A 14075-nucleotide genomic window follows, 5' to 3' on the forward strand; every position below is an offset into this window, starting at 1 on the left:
CAGCATCCCCATGATCACGTGATCAGAAGTCAGGCGTTTGGCAACTGGTTCACACTTATGACCATTGCAGTGTCCTGGGGTCACGTTGATCCCCTTTTGTGACCGTCTGATAAGCAAAGTCAAAGGGGAAGCCGGATTCACATCACAACTGGGTAACCAACTTATCCACTGTAGTGATTCCCTTAGCAATGGCGGCAGGAAAGGTGGGAAAAACGGAGCAAAACTCACTTAACAAATATCTCGCTTAACAACAGAAATTTTGGGCCTCAGTTGTCGTCGTAAGTCGAGGACTATTTGTAGGTGTTTACTAGATCACCTGAGCATGGGGATGCTGTAACCATCGGAATTCCAAGGAATTAGGGTCGTAAGTCGTTTATAATCAGGCGTGTTATGACTTTGAACAGTTGGCCAAGGTGAAGGAGAAGCTGCAAATTGACTTCTAATGGGGGGAATCTTTAATATATTTTACTATTTTTTAAAAAACATAATCTCCATTAATGTTTGATAAACAGCGTGTTGTCTGGGTTTAGATTTACAAACAATAACTATTCATTTCTATAATTCCATACTCCACGTAGTAGCTTCCCTTGATTTTCTTTTCTTCTAATAATATTCTCTTTTATCAACCTTAAATTAGTCCATTTCTTAATAATTTTAGTAGATAACAATTGAATATAGGCATTTTTGTAGTATTTCTACAAGTAACAACACATCAATATGAAGCTTCTTTTCTAATTAATAGAATAGAATGGCATGGCATGGCATGGCATGGCATGGAATAGAGCTGGAAGGAACCTTGGAGGTCATCTAGTCCATCCCCCTGCTGAAGCAGGAGAACCTATACCGTCTAAGACAGGTGGTTGTCTAGTCTCTTCTTAAAAACCTCCAGTGATGGAGCGCCCACGATTTCTGGAGGCAAGCTGTTCCACTGGTTGATTGTCCTCACTGTCAGGAAGTTTCTCCTTAATTCCAGGTTGCTTCTCTCTTTGATCAGTTTCCAACTATTGTTTCTCATCCTGCCCTCTGGTGCTTTGGAGAATAACGTGACCCCTTCTTCTTTGTGGCAGCCCTCAGATACTGGAATACCGCTATCATGTCTCCCCTATTTCTTCTTTTCTTTAGACTAGCCAAACCCAAGTCCCGCAACCGTTCTTTGTATCTTTTAGTCTCCAGGCCTTGGATCAGATTACACGGTGTCCCAAAGCCCTGAGAAAAATTGAAACCCACCGTCTCGGGGCCTTCTTTACGGTGGCACCTTGGCATGGATATCAGCTTCTCTTGCAGGCCGGGCTGCCGTTTGCATTTTTGATGTTTTTATTTCTATCCCGCCTTTATCATTTGAGAGCTGGCTTTTTACGGTCCTATTTGCGGCTTTGCCTCCACCTCCACCAATGTTGCTGCTGGTTATTCTTCCTGTGTTACGATTTGTTTAAAAATTGTTCTCTCTCTCGCTGTTTTATTTGGCTTGGCTGCTTAGTCCAGCTTGTTTTTATGGAGTGCTGCTTCCATGAGTTCATCTGGGTGAGTGGGTGGGCTGCCGCTTTTGGAACCAAATAAATAAATAAGAAAAAAGGAGACCGCTGGGTGGTCAAGCCTACTATGTTTTATATCCCCGGCGAGGGTGATTAAAAAAGACAGGAAGGCCCCTTCTTCCACCTTGGAGCAATGTGCTTTGGAGTAGAGAGTCCTTGATTTATCACCACAAGGGAGCCCAGAAATTTTCCTGTTAAGCAAGGCAGTTGTTAAGTGAGTTTTGCCCCATTTTACAACTTTTTCTGGCCACGGTTGTTACTACTATGGTGGCGCAGTGGTTAGAATGTGGTATTGCAGGCTGACTCTGCCCACTGCCAGGAGTTCGATCCTGACCGGCTGAAGGTTGACTCAGCCTTCCATCCTTCTGAAATCGGTAAAATGAGGACCGAGATTGTTGGGGGCAAAATGCTGACTCTGTAAACCGCTTAGAGAGGGCTATAAAGCACTGTGAAATGGTATATAAGTGCTATTCTATTCTATTCTATTCTATTCTATTCTATTCTATTCTATTCTATTCTATTCTATTCTATTCTATTCTATTCATATTATTTCATTCTGTTCCATTTCGTTCCGTTCTGTTCTGTTCTATTCTTGCCATGGTGGTGCAGTGGTTAGGATGCAATATTGCAGACTAACTCTTCCCACTGCCAGGAGTTCGATCCTGACCTGCTCAAGGTTGACTCAGCCTTTCGCCTTCTGAAGTCAGTAAAATGAGGACCCAGATTGTTGGGGGCAAATATGCTGATCCTGTAAACTGCTAAGAGAGGGCTGTGAAGCACTGTGAAGAGGTACATACTGTAAGTGTTATTCTATCCCATCCCACCCCGTCCCATCCCGTCCCGTTCTGTTCTGTTCTGTTCTATTCCATTCCATTCCATTCTATTCCATTCCATATTTTCTATTCTATTCCATTCCATTCCATATTTTCTATTCCATTCCATTCTATTCTATTCTATTCTATTCTATTCTATTCTATTCTATTCTATTCTATTCTATTCTATTCTATTCTATTCTATTCTATTCCATATATTCTATTCTATTCTATTCTATTCTATTCTATTCTATTCTATTCTATTCTATTCTATTCTATTCTTACCCTGGTGGCGCAGTGGTTAGGATGCAGTATTGCAGGCTAACTCACTACTCGCTGTCAGCAGTTCGATCCTGGCCAGCTCAAGGCTGACTCAGCCTTCCCTCCTTCCGAGATTGGTAAAATAAGAACCCAGATTGTTGGGGGAAATATACTGACTCTGTAAATTCCTTAGTGAGGGCTGTAAAGCACTGTGAAGTGGTATATAAGCCTATGTGCTATTGCTACCTTGCCACTACCTGTAAATACACTGTGACAAGGTGTGGTTTTCCCCTCCCAATAAAATGGTCTCCAAATCATACAAAATGTCTACCCCATCCAGTTACGCTTTCGGTAAGAGGCTCTGCTGGTTTTGCTATTCTGCCAAGAGAAATTAGAGTTTTGTTCTTCCCTTGACTACAGGTGATTTTGAACCGAGCCCCAAATTTCCCTTGCTAAGCAAGACAATCATTAAGAGAGCTTTGCCCCATTTTATCACCTTTCTTGCCACAATTGCTAAGCGAATCATGCGGTTGCTAAGTTAGTTGCACAGTTGTCAAATGCAGCTGACTTCCCCACTGACTTTGCTTGTCATAAAGTCACAAAAGGTGACTTTCACATGACCCCCGGGACACTGCAACTGTCACAAGTACGAGTCGGTTGCCAAGCATCTGAATTTTGATCGCATGACGATGGAGAGGCTGCAACGGTTGTTAAGCGTGAAAAACCGTCATAAGTCACTTTATTTCAGGGCTGTTTGAAGGATCACTCAGGGGATGGCTGTAAGTCAAGGACTGTGGTACAATTGGGTTGTGAGCCAAGAATTCTTTTTGGTGGGCTCAGATTTTAATTCACTTCCTTCCTTTATTTCCAAAAGGGAAACCCTGGGAAATTGACTGTCATGGTTCTGACAGATGAAACTCTTCAAAGAACTTCCAGGCATTGTTTATCTTAAATAATCTTTATTCGAGTAGCATAGCATCAGCATGTACATAGGCAAAGCCAAAATCTGAATTCCCCTTCCCTGAGCACATAGTATCAAAACACAATTCCCTCTTCTAATTAACTGTCATAAATCACATTCTCCAATTAGTTTGAAATGCAGGCTTCCCTCCAGTTCTCCAACCCGCCATTTCTTATCATCTCTTATTTCAAACAACCTTGATTCTCACACTGTTCTAATATTGTTATGTCTAACTAACTCCCATGCACATTCCTCCCCCCCCAGTATCATCTAATTCTAAGAGTAAAACATAAGAAGGAAAATGGCTGCACATCTCCATATGATGTTAGCAGCATTGAGATTGACATGAGTATCTTCCATGGATGGAGAGAACTTCCCTGTCCATCAAAACATGGGCAACCAAAGTTAAGATGGCAAACAATAGGATAATTCAGGGGTCCCCAACCTCACTACTGTGGCTAGCTGGAGCATGCACATGTGCAGGTCAACATCCATGAGCAGCGGGCTGGCGGGCACTCACATGCACGAGCGCTGGCCTGTCACTCATGGAAGGGCTGTGTGCGAGCAAGCGCCAGCCCACTGCTAGTGTGGCCCAGTTCCCCTCTCCACCCACCAGCCAGACCCCCAGGCCTCAAAGGTTGGAGACCACTGGGATTATTCATAGGAAGGTTCAAAGGAGTGAAGATGGTGGATGTGTGCAGATAGTCCTTAGCTTATGACCGTAATTAGTACCAGAATCGTGTGGTTGTTAAGTGAATCATTGCAGTTGTTAAATGAATCATGTGGCTGTTAAGTGAATCACATTAGTTAAGGGAATCACATACTTGTTAATTGACTCATTGCAGCTGTTAAGCGAATCACATGGTTGTTAAGTGAATCACTTCAGTTGTTAAGTGAATCACGATTGTTAAGCAAATCTCTGCATTTGTGAAATGAATCGTGGCTGTTAAGTGAATCACATTAGTTAAGTGAATCAGATGGTTGTTAATCGAATGACTGCAGTTGTTAAGTGAATCATGTGACTGTTAAGCGAATCACGTGGTTGTTAAGCGAATCATTGCATTTGTTAATCATGTGGCTGTTAAGTGAATCACGTGGTTGTTAAATGAATCCCTGCAGTTGTTAAATAAATCCTATGGCTGTCAAGTGAATCACATTAGTTAAGTGAATCTGATGGTTGTTAATTGAATCACTTCAGTTGTTAAATGAATCATGTGGCTAAATAAATCATATGGTTGTTAAGTGAATCCCTGCAGTTATTAAGTTGTTCATTGAATTACTGCAACTGTTAAATGAATCATGTGGCCGTTAAGTGAATCACATGGTTGTTAAGCGAATCATTGTTAATTGAATCCATCTTCCCCCCCCCCCTTGACTTTGCATGTCGGAATCTCCCTGGGAAGGTTGCAAATGGAGATCAGGCAGGCAAAAGGCAGGTTGGTTGCCAACCACCTGGAGTTTGATCCTGTGACCCTGGGGATGGAGTGGTCGTAAGTCACTTTTACCAGTGCCATTGTAACTTCGAACGGTTGCTAAACAAATGGTTGTAAGTTAAGGACTGCTACACCTGTTTTGTGGAAGCCCCGCCTCTCCCTCCCATTGCATTGCAGAGTAAGAGAGGAAGGCTGAAATCTCACAGGTACAGCCACCAGCTTAGCTTTTTGGAGCCTGTCTTAGCCATTCTGGGGGTGGGTGAGGGAACACAGCAATTTACTGTAAATACTAAATCTTTGTTGATGAAATCTGTGTCCAGATTTCGGGGGGGGGGTCTGCCCTTGCAAAAAAAAGGAAAGTGATCGAGGGCAAAAGGTTGACTGACTTCACTTTGGAGGCAAGGAAACCCCAATTCTGTAGAATCTCTTTTTCCTGGGAGGAACCTGGCCTACAGCAAACCGGTTAATTTCTGTTGGCTTGCTCACTTTCAGGAGATGCTCCAGGAGAAAAGCTTGTCGGACGTGGAGGATGGGTTTGTGGTGCCTCAGGGCCCTGCCCATGCTGAAACCACGGGAGGGTCTCCAGTACTTGGGGTCGCAGGAGTCAGCAGCACACCCCTGAACAGTCCTCAGGTCCCAGATGCGGAACAGGTAAGCATTTAGCACATGAAACAGTTTTCAGATATATCTCAAGCTTGGCAACTTTAAAGAATGTGGACTTCAACTCCCAGAATTCTCTAGCCAGCCCTCAAGCTAGAAGGCCACGCTAGGCTGTGTTTCTCAAACCTGGCAACTTTAAGATGTATGGACTTCAACTCCCAGAATTCTCTAGCCAGCCCTCAAGCTAGAAGGCCACACTAGGCCTGTGTTTCTCAAACCTGGCAACTTTAAGATGTGTGGACTTTAACTCCCAGAATTCCGTAGCCAGCCATCACACTAGAAGACTACACCAGGCCAGTGTTTCTCAAACCTGGCAACTTTAAGACATCTGGATTTCAACTCCGAGAATTCCCCAGCAAAAATTTTGGAAGTTGGAGTCTACACATGTTAAAGTTTCTGGCTGGGGAACTCTGGGAGTTGAAGTCCACATGTCTTAAAGTCGCCAAGTTTGTGAAACTTGGCCACCGGACTGACCTAGTACTTCAGAATCCAGAAATGGGGAGAAGCAGTGTTAAAATTGCAAATAAGATCTAATTCATTTGCTGGGAAATTACTTGGTCAATCACCAGATCTCCCGGAGGAGACATTTTCTGAGGAAAAACTTTGGTGGCTGGGAGATGGCTTTGGTCTGGTGGTCAAGTTCCTGCTTGTAGACCAGGGGTCTTCAAACTCGGCCCTTTTATGACTCATGGACTTCAACTCCCAGAATTCATCAGCCAGGCACTGCTGAGGAATTCTGGGAGCTGAAGTCCATGACTCATAAAAGGGCCGAATTTGAAGACCCCTGTCGTAGACAAAGTAATTTCTATGTTCCACAGTTCCATAGTTGAATTGGTGACAAACGCCAATAAAAATGATCAAGTTACAACTGATGGCGTGTTTCTGTCTATTTGAAACTCTATAATCATAGAATCATAGGGCTAGAAGGGACCTTGGAGGACTTCACTTTCATTTCCTTGAAAATGTTTTGCTTCTCATCCGAGAAGCTTCTTTTGTTCTGGCTGAATGGTGGAGAATGGAAGAAACAAAACATCTTCAAGCCAAACAAAGAAAGTCCAGTTGCCTTTTGGACTCCAGCTATGGAGCACCCAAAACTCCAGGAGGCAAGCTGTTCCACTCCCGAAGGTGCCTTTTCAAGAGTCAACTGGACTTTCTTGTTTGTCTTTGAAGACGTTTTGCTTCTCATCCAAGAAGCTTCTTCAGCTCTGGCTGGATGGTGGGGAATGGGAGGATTTATACTCCTTGCAGACAGCTGGTCATTTGCCTTCTTTTAGACCAGTGGTTCTCAACCTGTGGGTCAGGACTCCATTTGGGGTCAAACGACCATTTCATGGGGGTCGCCAAACAAGGCTGTCCGTCATTTTTTCCCACTTTTCTTTGGCCACGCCCCTGGCACCCGGTGATGTATAAGTGGTTGGGGGTCATCACAACATGGGGAACTGTATTATGGGGTCACGGCATTAGAAAGGTTGAGAACCACTGTTTTAGACAGTCCTTGAGGCCACCTGGAGGTTTACCTGTGTCCTCAGGATCACCTGAGTGGTGCAAATGTGTGTGCAGGAGTATGAAAGGATTTCCAAAAAACATTGCAGTCTATAGGAACAATTTGCACTTCAGTTTGAGATAAAAAAAGAAGGCAAATGACCGGCTGTCTGCAAGGAGTATAAATCCTTCCGTTCCCCACCCTCCAGTCAGAGCTGAAGAAGCTTCTTGGATGAGAAGCGAAACGTCTTCAAAGGAAAAACAAGAAAGTCCAATTGCCTCCTGAAAAAGCATCTTTGGGATTGAAGGGTCCTGTAACTGCAACAAAAAGAAATTGTTTAGGCTAACTATTGCTATCTCGCTTCTGTAATCAGCGTTTGTGTCAGGGATAAATTTCATGCAAGTGTGGGAAACATGTACATGGATGGGATGTACTGAAGGAGGGAATAAGGGAGTATATAGGAATTGTGCTGGACCAGCTAGGATTGATGCCTTCCTTATAATCTAATGGCTCTGTTGTCTGCTTTTGATTGGCTAACAAAGTTTATAAAGCAATGCTACTAACTTTCTAAAGTGTGGCACCTCTGGATGTAACTCTGCCACCATTCCAGACTCTTTGCCACACAGCTGTTTTACTTGATCAATTAAAGCACTGTTTCCCCAAGACACCTCTGTTTGAGTTGCCTGATTAGACTTTTAATGGCATCTCAAATTTACGTTAAGTGCCAGTGACCTTACAAGACAACCATGATCTGGATGATGGAGAATCTCCATAGACATTAAGCTGTTCCACTGATTCCACAGTTCTGTCAAGAAATTTCTCCTTAACTCTAGATTTGATCTCTCTTTGATAAGATTCCATCCTTTACTTCTCATCCTGCCCTCAAGGGCTTTGGAGAACAGGTTGACCCTCCCATCTTCTCTCTGACAAACCCTCAAATATTGGAAGATGGCTTATCATGTCACTCCTAAGCCTTGTCTTCATTGGGATAGATCGCTTCTGAGGCTTCAGGAATAATTCCAGGAAAAGATCAGCTTGTCTGCCTCAGCAGAAGTGAAAACATCAAAATATCACATATTTTGATCCTGCAACTAAGATGATCAAAGGCCTGGAGACCAAAACGTACGAAGAACGGCTGCGGAACTTGGGTCTGGCCAGTCTAAAGAAAAGAAGAAATAGGGGAGACATGATAGCATCTTCCAGTATCTGAGGGGCTGCCACAAAGAAGAGGGGCTCAGGTTGTTCACCAGAGAACCAGAGGGAAGGATGAGAAACAATGGTTGGAAACTGATCAAAGAGAGAAGCAACCTGGAATTAAGGAGAAACTTCCTGACAGTGAGGACAATCAACCAGTGGAACAGCTTGCCTCCAGAAATCGTGGCTGCTCCATCACTGGAGGTTTTTAAGGAGAGACTAGACAACCACCTGTCTGAGATGGTATAGGTTCTCCTGCTTCAGCAGGGGGCTGGACTAGAAGACCTCCAAGGTCCCTTCCAGCTCTATTCTATTCTAGTCTAGTCTAGTCTAGTCTGTTCTAGTCTAGTCTAGTCTGGTCTGGTCTGGTCTGGTCTAGTCTAGTCTAGTCCTATTCTGTTCTCTTCTCTTTCTTCTCTTCTCTTCTCTTCTCTTCTCTTCTCTTCTCTTCTCTTCTCTTCTCTTCTCTTCTATTCTATTCTATTCTATTCTATTCTATTCTTTCCACTTAAAATGGAGGATCCAAACTCAGCTTTGAAGATTAAATTATCCCAATCCCCAGGGTCCTCAACAAACAACCATTTGTTTAACGACCATTCAAAGTCACAATTGGCACTGGAAAAAGTGACTTACAACCAGTCCTCACACTCAAGACCATTGCAGCGTCCTCACAGTTACGTGATCAAAATTTGGTTGGTTGGCAACCTGCATATAGTTACAATTGCAGCATCCCGGGATCATGTGATAAATCCTTTGCCACCTTCCCAGATGACTTCAGACCGGCAAAGCCGATTGGGGAAGCTGGATTCATTTAATGACCATCGATTCACTTAAGAACGGCACTGATTCGCTGAACAACTGTGCCCCCCCAAAAGGTCATAAATTCGGGCCTGATTCACTTCATCACTGCCTTGTTTAACAATGGAAATTTTGATCCCAATCCCTATAATGCAGGGAGAAAAATGTAGGGTAGAGTCTGCCAAAAACCTGCTAACTTATTTTGGAAGTAAGTGGGGTCAGAATCAAAAGGGTAGAGTTTATAGCTACAACTATATGCTCTTTTTGGAATATCAGTGAATGAGGGAGCATGTTTTGAGAAAAAGAAGTCTGGGCTGCAAAAAGATCAGCAAAGGCTATGGTCTAAAGCAGGGGTGTCCAACCTTGGCCACTTTAAGACTGTGGACTTCAACTCCCAGAATTCCCCAGCCAGCCATGCGGGCTGGGGAATTCTGGGAGTTGAAGTCCACAAATCTTAAAGTGGGCAACTGGGCCCAAAATTTCAGTTGCTAAGAACGGTGGTTGTTTCGCCTCATTTTACAACCTTTACTGCCACGGTTGCTAAGTGGATCACTGCAGCTGTTAAGTCAGCCACATGGAATCACCGCAGTTCTTAAGTTAGGAACACAGTTGTGAAGTGAATCTGACTTCCCCTTTGACTTGGCTTGTCAGAAGATCGCAAAAGGAGATCATGTGATCCCGGAACGCTGCAACCGTCATAAGTACATGTCAGTTGCCAAGCCTCTGAATTTTGATCACGTGACCATGGAGATGCTGCAATGGCTGTGAAGTGTGAAACTGTCACTAAACAAATTGTTGTAAGTGGAGGACGATCTGTAGAACTTTGTTTCTGCCCAGGCCAATGAGGACTCCTCGCTCTTCTATTAGAGAAGAGGCGCTAACTGTCTCCTTCCGCATTCCGGCATCTTATCTCACTTTTTAATTTTTGTTCTTTCTCGGTGTATTTGGAAGACCATTGAGAATATCAAGGTGTATTTGCACGAAAAAGAGCTATGGAAGAAATTTCACGAAGCTGGGACCGAGATGATTATAACTAAAGCCGGGAGGTAAGCCTGCTTTTGCAACAATCGGTTTCAATGTCTACATCTATTTCAAGTTTTTATTTAGCATGTTTTGTTGCTGACGAGCCTACTTTACAGGGTTGTGGTCAGGGTGCAAAGGGACAGCCTAGCTCAGGGGTAGGCAACCTCGGCTCTTTTATGACTCGTGGACTTCAACTCCCAGAATTCCTGAGCCAGCCATGCTGAGGAGAAATGGAGAGGTTAACATGCTGAGCCATGCTGGCTCTGGAATTCTGGGAGTTGAAGTCCACGAGTCAAAAAGCAGCCTAGGCCTAGGCCAGAGGTAGGCAACCTTGGCTCTTTTATGACTCGTGGACTTCAACTCCCAGAATTCCTGGGCCAGCCATGCTGAGGGGAAAGGGAGAGGTTTCCATGCTGAGCCATGCCGGCTCAGGAATTCTGGGAGTTGAAGTCCACGAGTCATAAAAGAGCCAAGGTTGCCTACCCCTGGGCTAGCTCCTTTTCTGAATTCCTTGGAAGAAAGCTGGGATCAATCGAATCGTCATTCTACTTTTCCTAGTTGAAAATCCGGGTAATTCTCGACTTACAATGCATTCATTAAGTGATCCTTCAAAGTGACAACAACAGTGGAAAAAAAGTGACTTATGATCATTTTCCCCCCTTAACATCATTGCAACGTCCCCGTGGTCACATGATCCAGATCCAGACGCCTGACAACCGGCTCAGTCTTATGATGGTTGCCGTGTCCCGGAGTCATGTGATCAACTTTCGCGACTTTGGGGAACCCAGGTTGACTTAACAGCCACATTACTAACTTAACAAGCGCAATGATTTGCTTACAAACCGTGGCAAGAAAGGTCATAAAATGGGGCGAAACTTAACCTGCCTCACTTAGCAATGGGAATTTCTTGCTCAATTGTGGTCGTAAGTCGAGGACTGCCTATATTTCCCAAAGGTAGAGGGAGAAACTGCTTCCCACCAATTCGTGATGGTGAGACTGTTACAGTTCTTTGCGTTAATTATTCTACCATCATACCTGGCCAAGGTTTCCAGATAGTTCCAGCATCCACATTTTCCAAGTTAATTACCGTTGCAAGCCCAAGCTTTGGTGTCTCTGCTCCTTACGTTGATCCTGAGAAAAAAATCCTGTTTTGGATTTTTTATTTTTTTTAAATTCTGATTTATTATTTTTATAAATAATTCAAGATGGCATAAATATCTAATGCTCCTTCCTCTTCCTAATTTCCTCACAACAACCCTGTGAGGTAAGTTGGGCTGAGATTGGCTCAAAGTAACCCAGCAACTTTCATGCCTAAGATCCAGCTGGCTTTCATGCCTAAGGCGGGATTAGAACTCACAGACGCCTGGTGATTGGCTCAAATTCACCCAGCGACTTTCATGTCTCAGGTAGGACTAGAACTCACCATCTCCTGGTGATTAGCCCAAAGCCATCCTGCTGGCTTTCATACCTAAGGCCAGACTAGAACTCACAGTCTCCTGGTGATTGGCCCAAAGTCACCCAACAGCTTTCATGCCTAAGACGCCACTAGAACTCACCGTCTCCTGGTGATTGGCCCAAAGTCATCCAACTGGCTTTCATGCCTAAAGCGGGATCAGAACTCACAGTCTCCTGGTGATTTGCCCAAAGTCACCCAGTGGCTTTCATACCTAAGACGCCACTAGAACTCACAGTCTCCTGGTGATTGGCCCAAAGTCATCCAACTGGCTTTCATGCCTAAGACGCCACTAGAACTCACCGTCTCCTGGTGATTGGCCCAAAGTCATCCAACTGGCTTTCATGCCTAAAGCGGGATTAGAACTCACAGTCTCCTGGTGACTTGCCCAAAGTCACCCAGTGGCTTTCATACCTAAGAACTCACAGTCTCCTGGTGATTGGCCCAAAGTCACCCAGCTGGTTTTTTTCATTTCCTAAGCTGGAACTAGAACTCACCATCTCCTGGTTTCTAGCCAGGAGACCAAACTGGCTCACACTTCCCTTTTCCCTTTCATCTCCAAAAAAGGTTCCTGGCTCATCCAGGATGACAACACTTTGCAGATTGCCAAGCGAAGAAGGCAAAACAAGTGATGGAAATTCATCAGGAAGATAAGGCAGGAAATAAGGAGCCTTCTTGGGAAGGGTTGAAGAAGACCCAGCTTGGCTGGTTTAAAAGATAGTGGCACGGATCAAAGTGAGGTTGCCTTATACATTAAAAAAAAAACACATAAAAAACCTCCAGTCACCATTGGCCAGCTTAAGCATCACTTTCAAAGCAGAGTAAGAGAATAACAGCAGAAGCATGCTATTCTCATCTGCTGTTTGCACAAGCAGGTCTATAAATTAGCCAGGATTTATTACTAACCTCTTAGTAATAGATGTTACTTACTGAGTCTTAACTCCCTTTTAGACCCAGGGATATATATAAAAAATCAGAACTTGGTACAATAGGCAAGTTTGCCAAGAATGTGTGATTTATAAAGTGGAAACATCTTTAAAATGCTCTCACTATCTTTCCGATGTTTGGCTGTTTTAGTTACAGGAGGAGGGCGGGGGGGGGGAACCAGAGAGATTATTTCATATTAAGATCATCAAAAGATTCTGGGGAAAAAAGGAGTTTATATTAACCAAGTTCCCTGAACTTTGCATAAAACGAGGTGACTCTTTGGCGGATAAAAGACAGAAGAGACCCAGTATACAAGACGGAGAATGTTTCCAAGCATAAATCTACACACTTTTTGAGTTCCAGGATTTTATTATGACTTTATCTTGGCACGCAGAGTAGCTTTTTGGGAATTTTTTATTTATTTATTTGGGAAACAGGCAGTGGGTTAAGGCTCCGAAGCTCCAGGTTTTTTTGCAGACCTTTAAATGATTCTAGGATTGAAAGAACTGGTTAATGTGTGAAAAAGAGCATGGAATAACAATAGCGATCATAATTTTTTAGTATTTCAAGTTCTTCCTGTTGTTTAGCTCTTAAAACCAAACGGATGGAGAGAATCAAAGTTCCATAATTAAATATCAACTTATCAGGGTTTGTCCATTATAGGTAGTCTTCAACTTACAAACATTCGTTTAGTGCAGTGGTTCTCAACCTTTGGGTCGGGACCCCATTTGGGGTCGAACGACCATTTCACGGGGGTCGCCAAACAATGCAGTCCGCCATTTTTTCCCCCTTTTCCTTAGCTGTGCTACTCCCTTTTATTCTATTGGCTTTTGAATGCCAATAGAATAGACTCTCTTGAATAGAGTCTAATTCTATTGGCTTTCAAAAGCCAATAGGAATTGTCCAGGCTTTCTCTGCCCTGCTGAGCCCGCCAAAAGTCCCATTCTGCAAACGGTGCTGCGCCAGTTGAGTAGTAAAAAGGTTGAGAACCACTGGTTTAGTGACTTTTGGAAGTTACAAGGGCACTGAAAAAAGTGACGTATGACTCTTGTTCACACTTACGACCATTACAGCACCTTTGTGATCACGTGATCAGATTTCAGAGGCTTGGCAACTGGCATGTACTTATGACAGTTGCAGAGTCCCAGGGTCACGTGATCCCCTTTGGCGAGCTTCTGATAAGCAAAGTCAACGGGAAAGCCAGAATCACTTAACAACCATGTTACTAATGTAACAAGTGCAGTGATTCACTTCACCGCTGTGGCAAGAAAGATCACAAAATGGGGCAAAACTCCATTTTTAACAACTGCCTCGCTTAGCAATCAAAATTGTGGGTTCAGTTGTGGTCATTAAGTCGAGGACTACCTGCCCGTTGAACCACCTTCTGATCTGCTTTTGGCTTAAGGTAGTTAGACAAGAAGCTATTATTTGTCATTATGGTTTGTGATGGATTTGTAAGCGCCAGATTGCTTTCAGTGTGACTTTTGGTGACTGAATCGAGAATCTGGTTTCATCGTGGGTTTGTTTCATGGATTGGG

The 14075-nt window shown here is 43.7% G+C and overlaps 1 protein-coding gene across 2 annotated transcripts in view; it reads left to right on the forward strand.

The window, feature by feature from the left end:
• Positions 1–14075, forward strand: part of TBX4 (T-box transcription factor 4) — an 80920-nt gene that overhangs the window by 17778 nt on the left and 49067 nt on the right. For both annotated transcript variants that reach the window (XM_039320849.1, XM_039320850.1), the window contains exons 2-3: positions 5492–5650; positions 10086–10180. In XM_039320849.1, the coding sequence (XP_039176783.1) occupies positions 5495–5650; positions 10086–10180 (251 nt within the window). In that variant the 5' untranslated portion in view covers positions 5492–5494. The remainder of the gene's footprint in view (positions 1–5491; positions 5651–10085; positions 10181–14075) is intronic.

Source organism: Crotalus tigris, unplaced genomic scaffold (genome assembly GCF_016545835.1).
Source record: "Crotalus tigris isolate CLP2741 ecotype Arizona unplaced genomic scaffold, ASM1654583v1 scf7180000023712.884563, whole genome shotgun sequence".
Lineage (NCBI taxonomy): Eukaryota > Metazoa > Chordata > Lepidosauria > Squamata > Viperidae > Crotalus > Crotalus tigris.